The sequence below is a fragment of the Ictalurus punctatus genome, chromosome 3 (genome assembly GCF_001660625.3).
Source record: "Ictalurus punctatus breed USDA103 chromosome 3, Coco_2.0, whole genome shotgun sequence".
Lineage (NCBI taxonomy): Eukaryota > Metazoa > Chordata > Actinopteri > Siluriformes > Ictaluridae > Ictalurus > Ictalurus punctatus.
Genome location: NC_030418.2, coordinates 3,973,435 through 3,993,259, shown reverse-complemented (window position 1 = coordinate 3,993,259; position 19,825 = coordinate 3,973,435). Strand labels below are relative to the sequence as shown.

The 19,825-nt window shown below is 40.2% G+C and overlaps 1 protein-coding gene across 2 annotated transcripts in view; it reads left to right on the top strand.

Moving 5' to 3' along the window:
- LOC108263837 (MAM domain-containing glycosylphosphatidylinositol anchor protein 1) overlaps positions 1–19,825 on the top strand; it is a 195,209-nt gene that overhangs the window by 164,426 nt on the left and 10,958 nt on the right. For both annotated transcript variants that reach the window (XM_017465013.3, XM_053679441.1), the window contains 2 exons: positions 6,740–6,870; positions 17,477–17,582. In XM_017465013.3, the coding sequence (XP_017320502.1) occupies positions 6,740–6,870; positions 17,477–17,582 (237 nt within the window). The remainder of the gene's footprint in view (positions 1–6,739; positions 6,871–17,476; positions 17,583–19,825) is intronic.

Here is a 19,825-nt window from a genome sequence, read left to right as displayed (position 1 = left end):
AAAAAAAAAACCCTAACAAATACAACATGGTACTATATACCACACATCCTACACTCATAGTTTGAAATATGACGACATGTTTTAGTACAAAAAAAAAAAAAAGATCACAAAGGTTTACACGACAAGAAGTTTGTGAGCTTGCCTAATTTGTCCCTTTTTTTCGCTAAAAAATGGGAAATAAACCCTGAGGACGGTGGTTCATAAAGATGTGAACTCTTTTATTGATCTATCGCCGTTCATAATATTCGTTGTAATTCAACACGGTATCTTGAGAAAACATTATGCTCGTGATATTGCTGATGAATCTAGCTCACAGCTGAACTCCTGCTAAGTCACTTCGGTTTAGTGACTACGCGACCGTACGGTGACGCATTTGAAAACGACTCGTACATAAATATAGGGGCGTGACTGCAACGTTGTACCTTTTCTTACCCCCACTGTTTTGTGCTTGGGATCACTGCATTGATTTCTATTCCAATCCTTTCGTCTTCGTTTAGAGATCCCGCGCTATAATTATCTCCCATTTGCGCCACGTTCGGCCGAGACATCCCTCAGATTCTCTCAGCCTTTTGAAAAACGGTCACACTTTCTCCTCGGGGCCTGCGCTGCTGCTGATTTCACAGCATATGTTTTATTAATTCCATTACTATTTAAGAGACCGCGAACAGACAGCACGTCCTTAATGAAAATTGTAATTGAAAGGCGAGGCGCATTAATCACAATCGGAATCACCCCAGGGTGCTCATCTCGCATAAGCCAATCCTACTCACACACACACACACACACACACACACACACACACACCAACACCACCAGTATGCATCATGATGGTGATGCTATAGAGATACCTCATATTCTGTCTAGCTGTTGTTGTTGTGTGTGTGTGTGGTTCTCAGACTGTATATTTAACTGTATGTATAGGATGTATAGCATTAAAAAAAAAAATTCGTATGGAATGTGCATCTTTGTATTTTTCCACCTTGTACCAATAACAGATACTATTAATCAAAGCACCCCCCCCCCCACCCCGAGCTATCTACCATTTATTCTAAATATCATCTTAACCAACGTCAGATCTCTATTAGCATCACTAATCACACTGAGAAGCACCATCATCGCTGCTTAAACCCACCATTGGCTGATGGCCAGTGCTGTGTACATAATCTGCTAATGATTAGCTTGAGCACTGGCATGTGGGCAGCTCGGTGAGTACAGACTCCAGCTTTAGAGGGAAGCAAGGCTGTCTGAGCCCTCATTACTCTGGGCTTCCCACAGAGAATCAGACATCCCTGTTAGCAAGCAAAGATCTGTGTGGTGCGCTAGCCATGCAAGGCTAACATTAACAATGTCCCAAATTAGCATGGTGAAAAATAGTTCTGCACGGCTGCTGATGCTTCACACTAGGTAACACCCTTTGAGAATCATAGGAAGAAAGCTGGCAGACAGACGACAATAAGAAGGACAAAGAATGATGAAGGATATCTGAAAAGGCCACAAAGCCCAGCTGTTATTGTTACTCTATATTTAACCGGTGAGTTGATTCTCATAAGGCTGACCAAGAAAAATACCACACTGTGCTGAATTCCAGCTCTCAAGGACTTACCCCTGCTCTAAGCAAACTACTGTACTGTAGTATTCTCTGATATTAAATAACAAGACAAGCCTATAGTTTAGCTGGATTGCAGTTCATCAGTCAGACATTGTAGAAGTCGTGGAAATCATCATCATATTGATTGCAAGAAATCAGTGGAGAGACCGGTGTGGAGCTCTTGCAACTCACTGGATTTATATGGATCGCCGACCTACAGCTTAGATGTAAATATAAGAATTTTGTAGCTCTTCAGCACTGCACTGAATGTTCTAGTGTACCATTGTCAATGCTGGACTAAGTGTTGCACTCAGTCTTGCAACTAGATTATAAAATCTACGAAACTGCATTCATAATGGGGTTCAACTGGACTAGATGCAACCAGTCCCGATTACCGCAAACCCTGTTCAATCAAATCAGCACTTAAATGGAACTTTTTCAACAGCGTGAAGTTGGTTAAAAGGTCTTACACAGTAACACACGATGCCAACGCTGAAAGAAAATCCAGAAATGATGAGGAAGAAAGTGATTGAAAATACATCAGTCTAGGAAGGGTTACAGAGCTATTTCAAAGGTTCTGGGACTCCAAAGGACCACAGTGAGAGCCATTATCTCCGAATGGAAAAATTCTGCACGGTAAAGAACCTTTCCAGAAGTGGCCAACCTTCCAGAATTCCTCCTAGAGCACAGCAATGACTCATCCAGCAAGTCACAAAAGAGTCAGGGACACCATAAAAGGACCTACAGGCCTTTGTAGCATCAATAAAGGTCACTGTTCATGACTCCACTATCAGAAAGGGCGGCTGTGGCTCAGGTGGTAGAGCGGGTTGTCCACTAATCGTAGGGTTGGCGGTTCGATTCCCGGCCCACGTGACTCCACATGCCGAAGTGTCCTTGGTAAAGATACTGAAGTTAGCCTTGCATGGCAGCTCTGCTACCATTGGTGTGTGTAAATGGGTGAATGTGCGCTTTGGGTAAAAGCGCTATATAAGTGCGCCATTTACCATTTAGACCGACACTGGGCAAAAATGGCATCCATGGAAGAATGGTGAGGTGAAAACCACTGCTAACCCAGAAGAACATTAAGGCTTGTCTGAATTTTGCCAAAACACACCTCAAATGATGATCCTCAAAGCTTTTGGGAGAATGTTCTGTGGATTGATGAGTCAAAAAAGGAACTGTTTGGAAGACAGGGGTCCCGTTATATCTGGTGTAAACATCATACCTACGGTCAAGCATGGTGGTGGAGGCGTGATGGTGTGGGGATGCTCTGATGCTTCAGGGTCTGGGCAACTTGCAATAATTGAGGGAAACATGAATTCTACTCTCTGCCATAAAATCCTAAAGGAGAATGTCTGGTCTTCAGTCCGTATATTGAAACTCAAGTGCAACTGGATTATGCAGGAAGACAACGATCCAAAGCATAAGAGTAAGTCCTAGTCCTAGAAGTAAGTGAAAAACTGATCTCCGGTTATCAGAAGAGTTTGGTTGCAGTTATTGCTGCGAAAGGTGGCACAACCAGATTTGAAGTTTAAGGGGGCAATTACTTTTTCACATGGGTGTTGGATAACTTTTTTTTTTTTTTTTTTTGCTTGAATAAGAAAAGAAATAAATACAAACTGTATTGTGTATTTACTCAGGTTGTCGTTGTTTTATGTTTCTTTTGGTGATCTAAAACTATTTAGTATGAGAGATATACAAAACCAGAAGGAATCAGTATGGGGGCAAATACTTAAAAAAAAAAAAAAAAAAACAATAAATATTTATTTTTTATTAAGACTCGGATCACATATGTCAGATAAATGTTCAGTCCATCTTTTATTCTGATTAGAACATAGAGTGAATGCCTCTAAAGTAAGCTAGTTCCAATTGGCTTTCCTTTAGCCTCGCTAATAAGCTGCCCTGCTTTGTTTTGCTGCAACCATTCAGGGTAAAATCCTAAGCTGTTCTACTGAGATCACTGAAACGAGTGACTCGGATATTTTAAACCCAATGCCCTTTTCCGATATTAACAAAATCCTTCCTTCTGTTAGGTGAAAAGTGAGAAGCAAAATGTAAAGTGTAAGTTATAGGCTCCATAATGTGGTGTGTTTTTTTTTTATTAGATTGTCATTTCAGCAGTTGCCTGAGAAGTTTAAGCTCTACCTGCCTGTTCTCTACCACTGTCGTGTTTTTAGCGTTTGAGTATGATTCACAGTGGCTTGCATAAGTATACACCCCTTGAACCTTTCCACATTTTCCATCGTTTCAGCCTGTAATTATAATAGTTATGTATTGATGCATACAAAAAATAGCAAAGCTAACTAAATTAATCTAGTTTTTTGCCCGACTAACAGTACTTTCAGGTCCTCCGTTTCGGGCAGTTCTAATATAGGTCTGCCCTTGGTATGCTCAGTTCTCTTTGTCAGATACGTTTGTATCTCTGACAGTAAGTAAAAGGAGAAATACACGTCCTTGTCAAGTGGTTAAGTGTCCATTCAGCCAAGATTTTGTGTTTTATTTTCGTTTCCTCTGTAACAGTCTCTCACTTTCTCATTTTCAATGCCGTGTATTGAATGTAAAGCATTAGACCTAGGTTCATAAGGTGTTCGAATTCATGGACAGACATTAGATCTTAGCAAAGCTGGTTTATTACCTGGCTAGTTTTCATACATGTTGGACTGATAGGGAGGTATTTAAAACGACTGAGCTAGCGGCGTTTAAATGAAAAGAAATAGAAGTATGTCGATCTATTATAACTAACTCGGTTTAACACCTGGCGTCTTACAAGTTCTTACAAATCTGACTTTACCTTTCTGGATATTGATGTACTGTATATTGACATGGCTTGCTTCAGGGAGAAGATCAAATCTCTATGTCGGTATCGTAAACCGATAACTTTTGAAGTAAACCTGCATACGTTTCACTATGATTAGCTTTTGTTCTGGTGCATTTCTATCATTCTGAATCGAGACCAGATCGTCTGAACGCTGTGATGAGTTAGTGTTTGAATGCTCGCCACGTTACCGAGAGACCGCAGAACTCTCCGTCTTCAAGACTTTCTGGGTATCGGAAAAGTTACAGCTTTTTGCGCCTTTTTCTAAATATACTTTTCCTCCTTCTGAGTAAATATCAACAATTTTAAAATCCAGTTTTTCCGGCCCGTCCACCATACACGTCCCCGTGTAAGTTGCTATAGAAACGATAACGTATTAGTACAAGGGCTGTAAGCCTTGCAGCTGGAACTACTGTACCGTCATAGCTTCTGTTATAGCAAAGGAGTCAACACGTGGTATACAAGACATTACATAATAATGATGAAGAAGTGTTTAGTAACTACAGTAAAACTAATGGATTTTTTTCTTGGTCATTTTTGGATGGTTTTCGAGAATGTATCTAACACAACAGTGAAGGTAGCTTAGAGCAGTATAGGGCAATAGTTTCGCAATAGCAAGCAAGGTTTGTAATAGTCGAACCATGAGAGGACCTGATCTTGTTCTAAGGTGGAGTCTGATGTTCTCTAGGGGCACGGGGGCTTAGTCTCACCTCCAGGGTTGTGTGTGTGCGTCGTTTGCACGTTCTCCCCGTACTTCAAAGGTTTCCTCCAGGTACTCCAGCTGGACCCTATTCCAAAGACACGCACTGTAGGCTGATTTGCATTTCCCAATTGTGTGAATGTGTGCGCGCGATTGTGCTGGCACCTCGCCCAGGGTGTCCCCAACCCTGCGCCTCGAGTTCCCTTGGATAGGCTCCTCCACGACACTTTGTCGCTAGCTGGTCATTAATTGCGGTCGATTCTTAGCACGCCTTACTAGTAGTAAAAACACGTATGAGAGCTAATGTTTGAATGATGACCCATGTGACACCTCATACTCTCTCAAATGTATAACTCTCTGTACTATACTCTCCATGTCTCCTGTACGTGCCTGGGGTTGTGTATGTCGCGGTACCTTTATCAGGAGGGAGTGTATTAACCAAATGTGGCAGGAGCTTTCAGAGAGAAGCCCACTTGATCTACCTCGATGCACATTCATTAAAAGGATGAAGGTCGTCGTGCTTTCTTCCAAGCTATATCGCTTCTGTCAGACTGATATTTGTGTGATGCATATAAGTGCAGGCCAAGGTTTCCATTATGTTGTTATATTTGGTATATAAATATGCAAATATGCTTTATGAATGCAACACTGGACTGCCTCTTCTCTCATGCTACTCCATTCACTTTTACCTTGAGGGCTTTTGTCCCTATTTTGAGCTGTAATATATATATATATATATATATATATATATATATATATATATATATATATATATATATATATATATCGGCTACCCTTAAGCACTAAGTAGGAAGGATGATTTAATTCATGAGCCGTACAGGTGGCACTTGTCCTCGTTTCCACTAATCCTAATGTGCCATTTTTTTTGTGTGTGTGTGTGCTTGTTTGTATTTTTAAGTGAATGTTAAGACGTAAGTTTACAGAAACGGTGTTTATAGTCTGCGCACCCACTCTCTGTCAGATTAGGTGTTAAAAAGAAGACTCCATCTTCTCGTATTATGGAGTAGTGCAATTTAGAAGTAAGCACAAACCCATAAATATGAGAACAAAGCAATAATAGCGATGGAGTGGAAGGTAATTGGTTGTCATCTCTGTACAGATATGGACGCACCATCATGTAATACCTTGTTTTTTTTTGGTAATACGGTAATGTTGTCTTGGGGGTTTAAAGGAATGGGACCCATTTAACTATTAAAAAAAAAACCCACAGTATTAAAAAATGTGGCACATTTTATTCAAATGCATACAATAATATTTTGTTTTTTTATTAGAGCCATTTCTTTCTATTTCTTTACCTTTGCACCCAAAGAACATGTTATGAAAATTGCTACCAGATTTAAGTTGTCATTATTGATAGTTATTATATTTTTTGAAAAACCGTGACTGATTACGTAATGGCATGAATGTACGGGTATATCCCTACTAAAATGAGTGTATTTTTTTCCCAACAGACAGTGTTTATCAGTGTCTATATAGAAAAGTACAAGTAGTAAGCATGATGCATGTACATATTGAGTCGATGTTGAGACAGGTAACAGTGTGTTAATATTTAAATGAGATCTATGGCAAGGAAAGTGGTGTGCAAACAGAAGGCTGATGTTCTCTTTCGTTGTAGGAACTCTGAATGTCCTGCTGCGAGTGAAGAGCATCGCCACAGTGGATTCTTTAGTATGGACACTCTCGGGCCACCAAGGCCCCAACTGGAGGAAGGCTAACGTCGTGGTGTATCCCAGTGGACCATTCCAGGTACATACACACATTCAACATCTAAGTTTCGGTTGAGTCTGCCATCTTGTGCAGAGATCAGTGAGGTAATGATTTGGGAAAAAAAACTGAGTCGTTCTGTGTAACATGGCTGGATTGTCACAGTTTACTTTCGAAGCTGTTGATTCATTTTCTATAACTCTAAAGCTAGTTAGCTAGCTAGGTTCTAATATCTTAGCATTTCTATAGTAACAGATTATGCAGGGATTTGTGTGGTGAGTGCTCCTTATAAACAGATTAAACCCTTGTGTAATCGTTGATGTTTCTGTGGATAGACGTTTATTCGGCATTTTGGAAGGAGTCTCCAGTGTCCGCACTTTGTTACAATTAAGAGAGTTAAATAATAGCTCTAAATTTGACTCTTTTTTTTGGTTAAATTGCTTCAGGATGTGCTTTAGGGTGGTCATTGATTTTCTTATTGCAGCACTTTTTTTTTTTTTTTTTTTAATCTCCTGGCAGAACGTCTACAAGCTTCTTTATTTGAAATGTAGTGGCCTCACAATTGGGGACTTAATTGTATTTTAATCGAATAGCTTTTCTAATTAGATACATAGCTTCCTAACTCTGGTAGCGTAAAACATTAGTCGCCCTGAAGGCTAGACTCTGAATTTGGCCGGAGTCTCAAGTCTTTTTCGATCCACAAGGCCTAATTCCAAATCCAGGTTATTGGTGTTGAAGTTGAAGTCTGTTTTCTGGAATTGAGCATAAAGACACCAAATTATCTAATTTTTGAAGTCCAATTTGTGTTCACATCTTTGTAAATGAAATTATAAATACTATATTTAGTATTGTGTATATAATATAATACTAAATAAATAAATAAATAAATAAATAAATGTGTGTGTGTATATATATATGTGTGTATATGTGTATGTGTGTGTATATATGCATGTGTGTATATATATGTGTGTGTGTGTGTGTGTGTGTGTGTGTGTGTGTGTGTGTATATATATATATATATATATATATATATATATATATATATATATATATATATATATATATATATACACATATACATACATGTGCGCGCACACACACACACATATTATATACACAATACTATTTGTCTGCCTGCTTTTGGGTCTGCCTTGTTTTTCCTATCCATCACACTCGGCTAAAAGCGTTTTCCCTTTTAATGAAGAGAATTAACAATAAAGTTGAGATGACAGCTGAGAGGTAGCCAAGTTTGTCTCTCTCCTTCTGCCCTTCTCTTTCTTCCTTTGCTTCTACACTCCCTCCGTCTGCCAATTCTGGAGTGTCTGTTTTAAAAAAAAAAAAAAAAAAAAAAAAATGAGGGAGAGAGAGAGAGATGGCGGCTCCTTGCGGACCTCATCACGTATTCACAGCAGCATATGTTTTGGTGAGACACACGAGAACGAAGGGTAGATAGGAACAACTTCTATGCCAAACTTTCTTGTCTTTTTTTCGTCAGTCACTTTAATTTCCTGTAGATTCTTCTCGCTGTACTCGACGTCTCGCCCGTCATTATCTTGACATTGTGCATTAGTTTGACACGCAAGACTGAAAGACCGCTAATGCCGGTGCTTCTGAAAATCAAATATGTGGTACACTGCAATGAAACCGATATGAAAAAGCATGCGTCATATGTGTGATAATTAGATGGGTGTTTTTAATTATTTTATGTTGCGTAACAGCGCCGTGGAATTCTCGAAATCTGATTGGTCAGAAGTTTGATTCATGAAAGACTGGTAAATTGATGGTGGTCGAAGAATAAAATACTTTTGTCAGATATTTTGAGGTGGTAACAGTAACTGCTTCACGGTAGGCCATATTCAAACACCACATCATTGATTAATTTCCCTATAACAGCATACCCTTTAGCGATTTATTCAAGCTGAATATTGAGCTATAAATCACTTTTTTTATTTTAAATATATATATATTTTTTTTTACAAGACAAACTTTACCAAGATGGCAGCAATGTAAATAGTTGCACATGTACAGAAATTCAGTGTTGTATTGTTGTTGTTGTTATTATTATTATTATTATTATTATTATTATTATTATTATAGTAACCACGTACTACCTCCACGATAACTTTGTATTCACAGAAAATCTAAAATTGCATTCATGTGATGAACAATCATCTCTAATGTGAGAGAAATAGTTCTTTTGTAAGCTCTTTTAATGTTATGTTCAGGTACAATGCACTTTACATCCTTTATTATGGTGAACTAGTAAACTGGAAAATAAGACATTATTATAAATAGGACAACCTTTATCATAATGATGATAATAGGAAATGAATTTCTCATGAGAAATAAGCACTGAATTTCTGAGGGTTTGGTTTCATTCATCAGATATGTTAGTTTCGGTTCATTATTTATTTATTTTTTCTCCCAGAATAAAACATGAATGAAGAACGACAAGCAATTAATCAAAATGTCACTGAGGCATTATTGAGAAGCAACTTTTGATAGCAGACATGGCAGTTGCATTGTAACCTGGATTGCACTTACCTGAGATATGCATTGATTTCTAGGCTGTTCTCTGGGAATAGCAGGCTAGCTAGCAAGTGACAACTACAAGCAGGCTAGCAGGCTAGCTAGCAGATTCGACTACAAAAGGAAAAAGCTGAACTACAATGCCAAATCACTTCAAGTTTAAAAAGAAAATACCCCCATAATAACAATTAAAAGCATAATAAACTTTGACTAGGAATGTTAGCTTGCCAGCTAGATAATTAGCTATGCTAGTTTCTTCACGTGTTAAATAAATAAATAAATAAATAAATAAAAATTGTTGATGACCAGCAGCCTCCTACCTAATATCACACAAAAATAATACCCGTGTTTGTAAATGTTTTATAAGAATAACGCTGTAAATATGGATCTTAATAGAACTAAAATAAACAGCAACATAACTACAGTGAGTACATACCTTTCCTGTATAATACATTCATCCTTTTATAATACTTTTATCCTGTGTTGGAGTTTGTTGAAGTTTTACCCATGTGTGTTACTCATACTTTGAAGCAGACTTTGCCAACATTGGTTAACTGTGTTTTTTTTTTTAATTATTATTAATTTATTTATTTATTATTATTTTTTATAAAACATCTCAATCCAAACTTACGAAACAGCCCAGACCTTAAGCCATAACAGCCATAAAAACCAGATAAATCATGAGGGAGCTTCTTTAAAATAGCCTCATAAATAAAGTCCTACCAGTGGTTAAGCCATTGAATTGTTAGTGCAGGGCAATTAACTTTGGAGTACTTAATGAGGGCTCCACAACCTGTAATAAACCTTTGGGCTCCGTAATTTACAGTATTCTGCATGCGAAGACAATAAACCAGTCCAGCATCCAGTTATAACCGACGATGACTATAATAATCAGCAGAACATGCAGGAGTTCCTCTGGAACATCTTTTTCTATTTTGTCCATCTACTAAGAAACAATGTTTGTGTTTTTTTTTTTTGTTTTTTTGAGATCCAAGCTCAAAATAAAAAGTCCCTTTTCAAGCTTCCCAGTCAGACCACAGTGTGCCCAAGGATCGATGGTAAAAGTCTGAGCCAGACTCCTCCTGATAAGAACAGCCGGCCAGCCAGTTTAATCCAGCCATTTCTCCCCCTCTGTCCATCCCATCTGTTTGTTCTCCCTGTTCCCTCGTTCCTTGCTGTGTAACAGTAAACGAATACAGACTCCAGTCATGTTTTCCTCCTTTCCACATATCAGCGCCAGAAGAGAAGAGGTTGTGTTTGTCTACGGCGTACCAGTACGACAGCATACAGCACCATGATAAGGCAGTCAGAAGTTATTATTTGGTTAACCTTATGCTATATATAATAAAATATAATAAAACACTTGGATTGTGCTATTATAGGAAAACAATCAACGAGGGGTTGGTTTGATGCCAAGCAGAATCGATTATTTTCCAGTAACCGCATGTCCCGAAATGTTTGAATTGTTTTGTTTTTTTTTCTTATGCGACCGATTGCAAGTTCGTGTTCGTTAAACATGTTGTTCTTAGAGTATTGTCTGTTTATGGTTGCTTTTAATGTTGCGAAATGAGTGTACCTCATGGCGATTAAGGCTCTGGGTTACTGATCGGAAGGTCGGGAGTTCAATCCCCGGCGCTGCAAAGCTGCCACTGTTGGGCCCTTGAGCGAGGCCGTTAACCCTCTCTGCTCCAGGGGGCGCTGTATCATGGCTGACCCTGCGCTCTGACCCCAACTTCCTGACATGCTGGGGTATGCGAAGAAAAAAATTTCACTGTGCAGTAATGTACATGTGACCAATAAAGACTCATTATCATTATGGGCGGCTGTGGTTCAGGCGGTAGAGCGGGTTGTCCACTAATCGTAGGGTTGGCGGATCGATTCCCGGCCCACGTGACTCCACATACCGAAGTGTCCTTGGCACTGAACCCCAGGTTGCTCCCGATGGCAAGTTAGCGCCTTGCATGGCAGCTCTGCTACCATTGGGGGGTGTGTGTGTGAATGGGTGAACGAGAACCAGTGTAAAGCGCTATATAAGTGCGGACCATTTACCATCATTAAAGCTTAAAACAGCAGCTTGACTTCTTTCCAAAAATGCTAAATAAACTTCCCAACCATACTAGTATACCCTGTGTAGCTGTTACTATCGAAATGATAACATATTGTTATGTTGCATTAAAAACCTTGCAGCTGAAACTACAATCATACATAGCGGTTGTTTAAGAAAATTCATCAACAGTCGTATAAATCGTATTGAATGTCATCTTTTTTTAACGCGAAGCTAGAAGCAGATACCGATAATGATCTCATCATACCGTACATATTTCTCACAACTAGTGCTGCAAAAGCGTCTAGATCCTGTTTGAATCACAGTGTAATTCCCGTAAGCCATGTCCAGCGTAATAGCGCCGATCGTCAACATGAACCTCGTGTATCGGTGTAGTCTGAACGACACCGATGTTCCGCTACGCCGACGGACACGAAGGAACAGAATCGATCGGCCTGTGTGAACAGATGTTCGAGCGAGGGTCACTCTTGAACTTGTTTATGCGGGAGTGAAATATTTGATTTTCTCCATGTCAGAGCTTTTCTCTCTCAAGGGCTCGCTGTGGTATAGAAACAGGTTTTGAATATGAAACAGTCAATTAAGAGCAATTAGGTTCTTTTGTGTTTTTATATCTACTTCTAGAAGCCTTATTTCTACTATCAGCTCGGTCCATTATGTATAATTACCGTACATTTATAGTGGATATTATACTACAGTAGTATGAGATACACTGTTCATTATTCTTATGATTCTTAGTCTTAAATTGAATACTCAACAATCGATTGGTCAGTCAAGGACACTCGGTCTAAAACATCGATAAAAGATTATCAAATTGTAGTAGTATTATTATTGCTGTTCTTTTAAGTAATATTCAGCGTAAACTAAAATATCAATATGGCTGATGGGTTAGAGACGCACAAGCCATACAGACTCTCGTCGTGATGTTTTTGTGAAGCTGCCTGTTTTTCAGCTCTCGAGCCCTCTGAGCTTCTCATGCGTGATGTCCATTAACCTCTTTCTCGCACTCTCTCTCTCTCGCTTGGTCATTTATTCATTCCCACTAGTGTTTCCTGTTTATTTTTTTTCCCCCCTTTCTTTGTGTCCCAGCTTTATTTTACTTCTCTTCTCTTGTTACTCTAGTTCTTCCTTTCCATGATGCTCGGCATGCACAGGAGACTTCCCGGCATTGCCACGACACTCTCATAACCTTCAGCAGCCACATGCGCTAATTAACGGCTCTCTTCCAGTCTTGCGCGCACACGAGAGCGGAAGCCCACGCGTGATCCTATTAAAAATGGCAGCGCATGTACGAATCGCGGCGTTTCGAGCATTAGCCTGGAGTTCCCGGAGTCTGTTATGAAGGCGTGTATGTAGAATGAATGAGGTCTTTTTCTGTAATGAGATGCACAGCAGTAATGCACGCTAGGCTCAGTGTACACGTCCGCTATAATAAGGAGAGAATAAATGCATCCAAAAAGGCAAACCGTGAACACCGGTTTGTAGAAGTTTACATGAGTGTGTCTCATCAAGGGAATCGAAATAGAGTCGGTGCTCCTCTGCATCAGATGGAGCCAGTTGAGGTGGTTCGGGCATCTGGCTAGGACGCCTCCCTGGGGAGGTGTCTCGGGCATGTCCGATGGGGAGAAGACCCCGGGGCAGACCAAGGACTAGATTGAGAGATTATATCCCTCGTCTGGCCTCGGAGCACCTGGGTATCCCCGTGAAGGATCTGGAGGAGCTGGCTAGAGAGAGGGAAGTCTTGGCATCTCAGCCCTCACGACCTGGACCTGGATAAGCAGAAGAAAATGGATAGATGGATGGATAGTGTGTATTTAAAAATAGATTTAACATTTTTATGGCTGCAAAAGCTAACAAGATGACCAGGTTAAAGGAGCATCCACAGCAACCTACTGAAAAGATCAGCAGGGTTAAGAATAGTATGTATGGGGGTGTGTTCGGCGACAGAAAAGGCTTCTAACGTCAGGTGACATAAAGTTTCAGTGTTTGACATTGCACCCATGTTCCTGTCGCTCATCCTTTCCCATGGCCTGGTAGCCAATTAGCAGAGAGCGAGAGAGGAGGCTTAGTACCACAGACCTGCTAGCAATGGAAGTAGGGAAGTCTATTCCCAGTCTTATGGAGTAGAAGCGTGAGATTTTCTCTCCCTCAGAATATATTCTTCTCAGTTACATATTCATAACATCATCCTATTCAAAGAGACAGGTCGTACATGCGCATTTAATTCTTTTGCACTATTTAGTTGTTCCACAAGGTGGCAACAGTGGCCCAGGGCCACTGATTCTCAAGGTAGTCGAAGAACAAACAGAAGAGACGGAAACGTGCGCAAGAGATCGCCCAGGCCTTGTTCTTCGTCTTGTTGTGATTGTTCTTCGTTGTCGTCCTTCACACCAGAAGACCTGCTTTACTGCTCTGTACTGACTCTTGTAGGCGAGGAGGGGTAGTGCAAGTTGTCGTAATGCGCACGAGTCGACCGCGTGCGTACGCGTACATGTCAAATGGAATATACTTTGAAAGGTTATGCGTACTACCGTGCGTATACGCTAGCGTACGTGTAAACAAAAATGAACTATACCAGAGGCTTAAGGGTCAGTATAATATGGTGGTTCTGTGAGGTGTATGTTTAATTGGACTGACTGGGAAAATCAGAAGTCAAAGTGTTCATGTGGAGAGTTTTCTCTTATCAGGAGGCTTGACCTTGCACTTGTCTGTTTCGCTTTCTCTGTCTGGCATGAATGGCTCTTAACAACACCGAGTCTCTAAGAGCCTGACAGTTCACTTACTCTTATGAATACAAATATATCATAAATACACTAACCTCCTTTGTAGACTCTATATCTCTGCATAGGTCTTATTATTTTTGCTCCTCCAGAAAAAGAAGTCCAAGCACTTTCGATAATGCTCAAATGCCGATCTAGGTTTGAACCGAGTCGATGACGGAAAAAAATAACCCGGCTGTTTTCGGCTACACCTCTATCTTGGCCGGGGTCGCAGTGGAGCCGGACTAGGCGCAAGGCAGGAGAATTCGCCCCTATAGGACAGCAGTTAATCTGAGGTCACCATGCGCACACAGACGTTACCCATGTAGAGAGAATTTACTGTAGCCAGTCCACTTGATTCCATGTTTTGATAGGTGGCAGGGAGCCAGAGGAAATCCAAACAGACACATGAACACGCAAAACTCCGAACAGTAACCCCGAGCTCAGCATCGAACTGGAGACCCTGGAGCCGTGAGGCAACAACACTGCCCCTCCGCCCACCCGGGGGGAAAAAAATGTGCTTGCGAAACCACTCATAACTTCACAGTATAACAGTAAAAAGATTTTGTGAATGTTTTATTTTGATTGGTTAGCTGTTTTTAAGACAACTTGTTCTAGTTGTACTGCAGTAGCAAAACAGCAGGCCTATAACTTTCAGCCAAGATGTTTGAGCGCTACATGCCTCTCATGGAGCTGTTTGAGAGCTACATGGCTCTGATAGAGCTGTTGGAGAGCTACGTGCCTCTGATGGAGCTGTCAGAGAGCTACGTGCCTCTGATGGAGCTGTCAGAGAGCTACGTGCCTCTGATGGAGCTGTCAGAGAGCTACGTGCCTCCGATAGTGCTGTTAGAGAGCTACGTGCCTCCGATAGAGCTGTTGGAGAGTTACGTGCCTCCGATAGTGCTGTTGGAGAGCTACGTGCCTCCGATAGTGCTGTTGGAGAGCTACGTGCCTCCGATAGAGCTGTTGGAGAGTTACGTGCCTCTGATAGTGCTGTTGGAGAGCTACGTGCCTCCGATGGAGCTGTTGGAGAGTTACGTGCCTCTGATGGAGCTGTTGGAGAGCTACGTGCCTCTGATGGAGCTGTTGGAGAGCTACGTGCCTCTGATAGAGCTGTTGGAGAGCTACGTGCCGCTGTTGGAGAGTTACGTGCCTCTGATGGAGCTGTTGGAGAGCTACGTGCCTCCAATAGAGCTGTTGGAGAGCTACGTGCCTCTGATTGAGCTGTTGGAGAGTTACGTGCCTCTGATTGAGCTGTTGGAGAGTTACGTGCCTCTGATTGAGCTGTTGGAGAGTTACGTGCCTCCGATAGAGCTGTTGGAGAGCTACGTGCCTCCGATAGAGCTGTTGGAGAGCTACGTGCCTCTGATAGAGCTGTTGGAGAGCTACGTGCCTCTGATGCAGCTGTTGGAGAGCTACTTGCCAAAGCGAACTGGACATAAGTACAATCGGTTTAGTTACTCATCAGGTACTGGTTGTCAAAATGGTTGACTACGATCCTGTGTCACAGTTGAAATCCACTTTCACTTTTACAATACTAGAACTTTCTTTGTAGTCGATGTAAATGCAGGAGGACGGTCCAGAACAGTGTGTGGTTTGTAGAATGTCCTGTATACTAGAAAATGTATTAAAAATTTTTTTAAAAATCAGGTTTTCCATAAAAATCTCAGAAAATAATCAGTGGAATTGATGGAATTTGCATAACGTCTCTCTACTTTCGCAGCGTTCTCAGGATATTGAGGATTAGCTCAAAAACAAAACCAAACAAACGCCCTGTTCTGAAGACTTTATCCTCGACTCCTTCATTTCTGAATTGCCTTCAATTGCCACGCTTTTGTCCTGTTATTGTTATCATTAACTTTAAACCTCCTATTTGTTAACTTGAGGCTTTTTTCTTTCTTTCGTCGTAACGTTTTAAATAAGCACATCTTTCCTCGTATCGTTACTTTTATTCTGGTGATTATGTGGAGCTTGTACCAGGTTTGGACCCAGTACACTGCTGTGCCAATATTCTGAGGATCTCGTCCCTGACTTGCGTTGACCCCCAACCCCGCCAAACATAAATCAGTACTCCTTATAGTAAATAGCTTAAAGTTTTTCTTTTATTTATACTAGTAAAGAAGCAGAAATATAATCAGACACAACGGAAACTAAAAAGAGTTTTAGTAGTTCTTGTTAATAACGCCGCACTTTCTATCTCCTCAGCACTAAAAACGCCACACGGTTTTAAGTAGCGAAAGGATGTAATTCCACTGATAAACTGTCGCGGGTTAATCGAAAGTGTACAAAGCTGTCTCTCCTTTTTATCGATTCATTTGTTTTGCGCGAGCATCCAGCTTGTAAGTGATGCAGTGTGTTAGCGCAGAACCGAATTAGGCCTGTGTGTGTGTGTGAGATTAGGTGTGTGATTAGGTGTGTATAGGCAGCTTTAGTGCTAACATAATTAAGCTGTCAGTCAAAGCCAGGTGTGTGTGTGTGTGTGTGTGTGTGTGTGTGTGTGTGTGTGTATGCACCGTGATGTGTTCGTTGTGCATACCAGAGATGACAGGAGGAGGCTGGTGAAGGAGTGAAAGATGCCACACAAAGCTAAGAGAGGCAAGACACTACAGGTAGAAATGATGATTTAGGCCACATCAGTCTTTATAAAAAAAATAAATAAATAAAATTTAAATATAAAAATAATGCTAATTTAAATCTAAATTACATCTTAGCAACTTCGAAGAAGGCTTAAAAGCTCTGCCGTCTTTCTACAAATGCAAATAAATCATATAAACCAGACTTAATAGTGGATGAATGCGTATTTAAATGATTATTTTTCTTTCCTTTGTTCGAAGCCACAAAATCTTTTTACGTATTCATCAGTGTCCCTAATTACAAGAATATCACGGAAGATTTTATTTATTTCTGTTTTTCGAAATGGATTCATGATCGATTTTCTGCTGACAAATGGCATACTAAACCATTTTAATAATAATAATAATAAAAAAAAACCTGGTATTTTTGCGATGAAATGATAAATAAAATGACATTTCAGCAAACATCTGTAAACATCTTTGGCTGTTGAGTGTGTTCACAATGAGTACACTTTTACAGCAAGAAATGCAATTTCATTCCGGAACAAAAGGTCACTACAATAAATAAATAAATAAATAAATAAATAAATAAATACCAGTAGTGTCTTGTGTTAATATTTACAAAGACCAGTCGTATTTAATATTTTTTTATTTTTGTCCTGCTGGTGAGGCCGTAATGATGAAACCATGCTCTCTGTGACGTTCACTGTGATTTTTATTTCCAGGTGGTGTTTGAGGGCATCCGTGGTGACGGGTTCGAGGGCGACATCGCCATCGACGATGTCTCCGTCACCAAAGGGAAGTGCAAGCAGGAGAAGCTCCCCGAAACAGGTTGGTACTTATAGAATTGGAGAACTTGATATCTAAAAGACCTGAAAACTCCGTGACGGAACTGAAAGATCCCTTTGATAACATGGGAGTCGTTTCTTGCGTAGATTGTAACAACACGGTTTTATTAGCGGTTTATGTGGAACGGCCGCATGTGTAAGTTGTTAGAGTAGAAGCGATAACGTTTAACTTATGAAACCAGAAGTTCTGCTGTTATAGTAAACACTTTCTGATCGATCAAGAACAGCTCTGTGGTGTAAATATGCATATAGCATGGGCAAGGAGTAAAATTGCAGTGCACGAAGCTGTAAAATGCAGCTGTCGTATGAAGAAAATAAACAAAGAATAATATTCGAAACTGTAGGAAGTTCAATTCTTTATAGCAATTGACAAATTTCTTATATTAAAAAAAGAGAAAAGTATCTATCTATAAATCAATGTTTCGTTCTTAACCAAAGCAATACAAAATTGACAGTATAGCACGGACGTAAATAATTTGTTGAGTAAAAAATATATTTATCAGAACGTACAGGATTTCGGTGAGTTTTTTTTGTTGTGATTCTTGCAGCCAAAAATGCTCGAATTTGCTGCGGATTTTTTTTTTTTTTAAATTGGCGTGATTGCAATTCTACGACGTTGAATTTGTGGGATGTTTTTGAAGTGACGTTTGTTGATGATATTAAAAAATATATCTTTTTTTTTTTTTTTTTTGAAGTGAGGTCACATGGCACGTCTTGACCCAAATCTGCGGAACATCTGTGGTCATTTTGAAAAAATTGCAAGCTCCTCCGAGTGCTTGATTTTGTGTTATTTTCTTCAATCGAAAATATACCTTTTCCTAAAGTATTTTGAAAAAAATTTTTTATACCCTTTGAGTGAAAAGAATTCGATGAGGATTGTAACAAAGGTGACGGAGGATTTTGTTATTAGGCATGCAAAGAAATAAAACCACAGTTGCCATTTAATAGGAGACTTGAGGAAAATAAATTTTTACTTTTTTTTTTTTTTTCAACAACTACTCCTACTTGGTTGCTACTGGTTCCTCATCACAAGGCTTGGTTCTGATATTAGAGAAAGATAAGTGGTCTAAAGAGAACAAAACATCGTCATACGGATATCTTTTTCTGGGAATAATCCAGGCCCATGCCAGCCAATCCAGTGAAAGCTAGAACAGCTCGTGCCTGGCACAGCGCTGGTGTTTCTGGCCCGTTCCTCTCTCCAGTTAGGCCCCTGTTGCACTCCTCCTCAGTAAATACGGGCACAGCGACAGGAAAAAAAATGCTGAAAGAAAGCAGGCGACAGTCCAGAGTGCCGTTGTCTCCCATCACCCTCATACACATCTAAGAGGAGTATGATGTAAATGTACATTAATTTGAGAAGATCGATGGGATTCATGGCGTTGATTCAGTGGGCCTCCAGTAGACTCGCTACAAACGGACACTGATGATGCGCACTGGAGTCCAGAGTTGTGTGCTCACTATTAAGAAGTAGTTGATTGTATTCATTAATTATACTGTTTTTAAAAAAATTGTATATCGCTTTTATATTTAGATTGTTATTGCGCAAGCCAGAAGCATCGGTCATAAGGAAAAACTGCCTGAGATGATCTGAGGAAGAAACCTTGAGAGGAACCAGCCTCAAACGGGAACAACTTCTGGGTGATACCAGATAGTTGGATTATAAATCATTCCGCCTCTCTCTCTCTCTCTCTCTCTCTCTCTCTCTCTCTCTCTCTCTCTCTCTCTCTCTCTCTCTCTCTCAAAAGGGATGTGTATAAGTGGTATATTGGGCTTGACATGAGGGACTTGGGGCATGCTAGTGTCAACATAGTGTTAGGTTCAAGTCCAGATCACATGATGCGCTGAAGAATGGGTGGGGATTTGAGCATAAGCTGTTATAAGCTGGGATATCTTTGTGAGACCATTCACAGAAGCAGAAGGTGTGGAAGCTCCCAGCAGGATACCAGTTTGAGAACATAGATTCAAAGCGAAACGTGTAGATGTATGAAGCTGTCAAAGCCAAACATCAGCTAAACACATTACTGTAATGAACTTTGTCAACTCGATCTAACAACTTCATTTTTTTCCTTCTATACTTCTGCTATATTTCTGCTTTAATATCTCCAGGTTGTTTCCAGTTTGCACTTGGATGCTGTTTTTTTTTTTTTTTTTTTTAAACATCTAATAAAACTTTCATTGGTTTCGGAAACTCGGGGAGAGGTGCGACAAAAGGTAACCCCGTCCTTA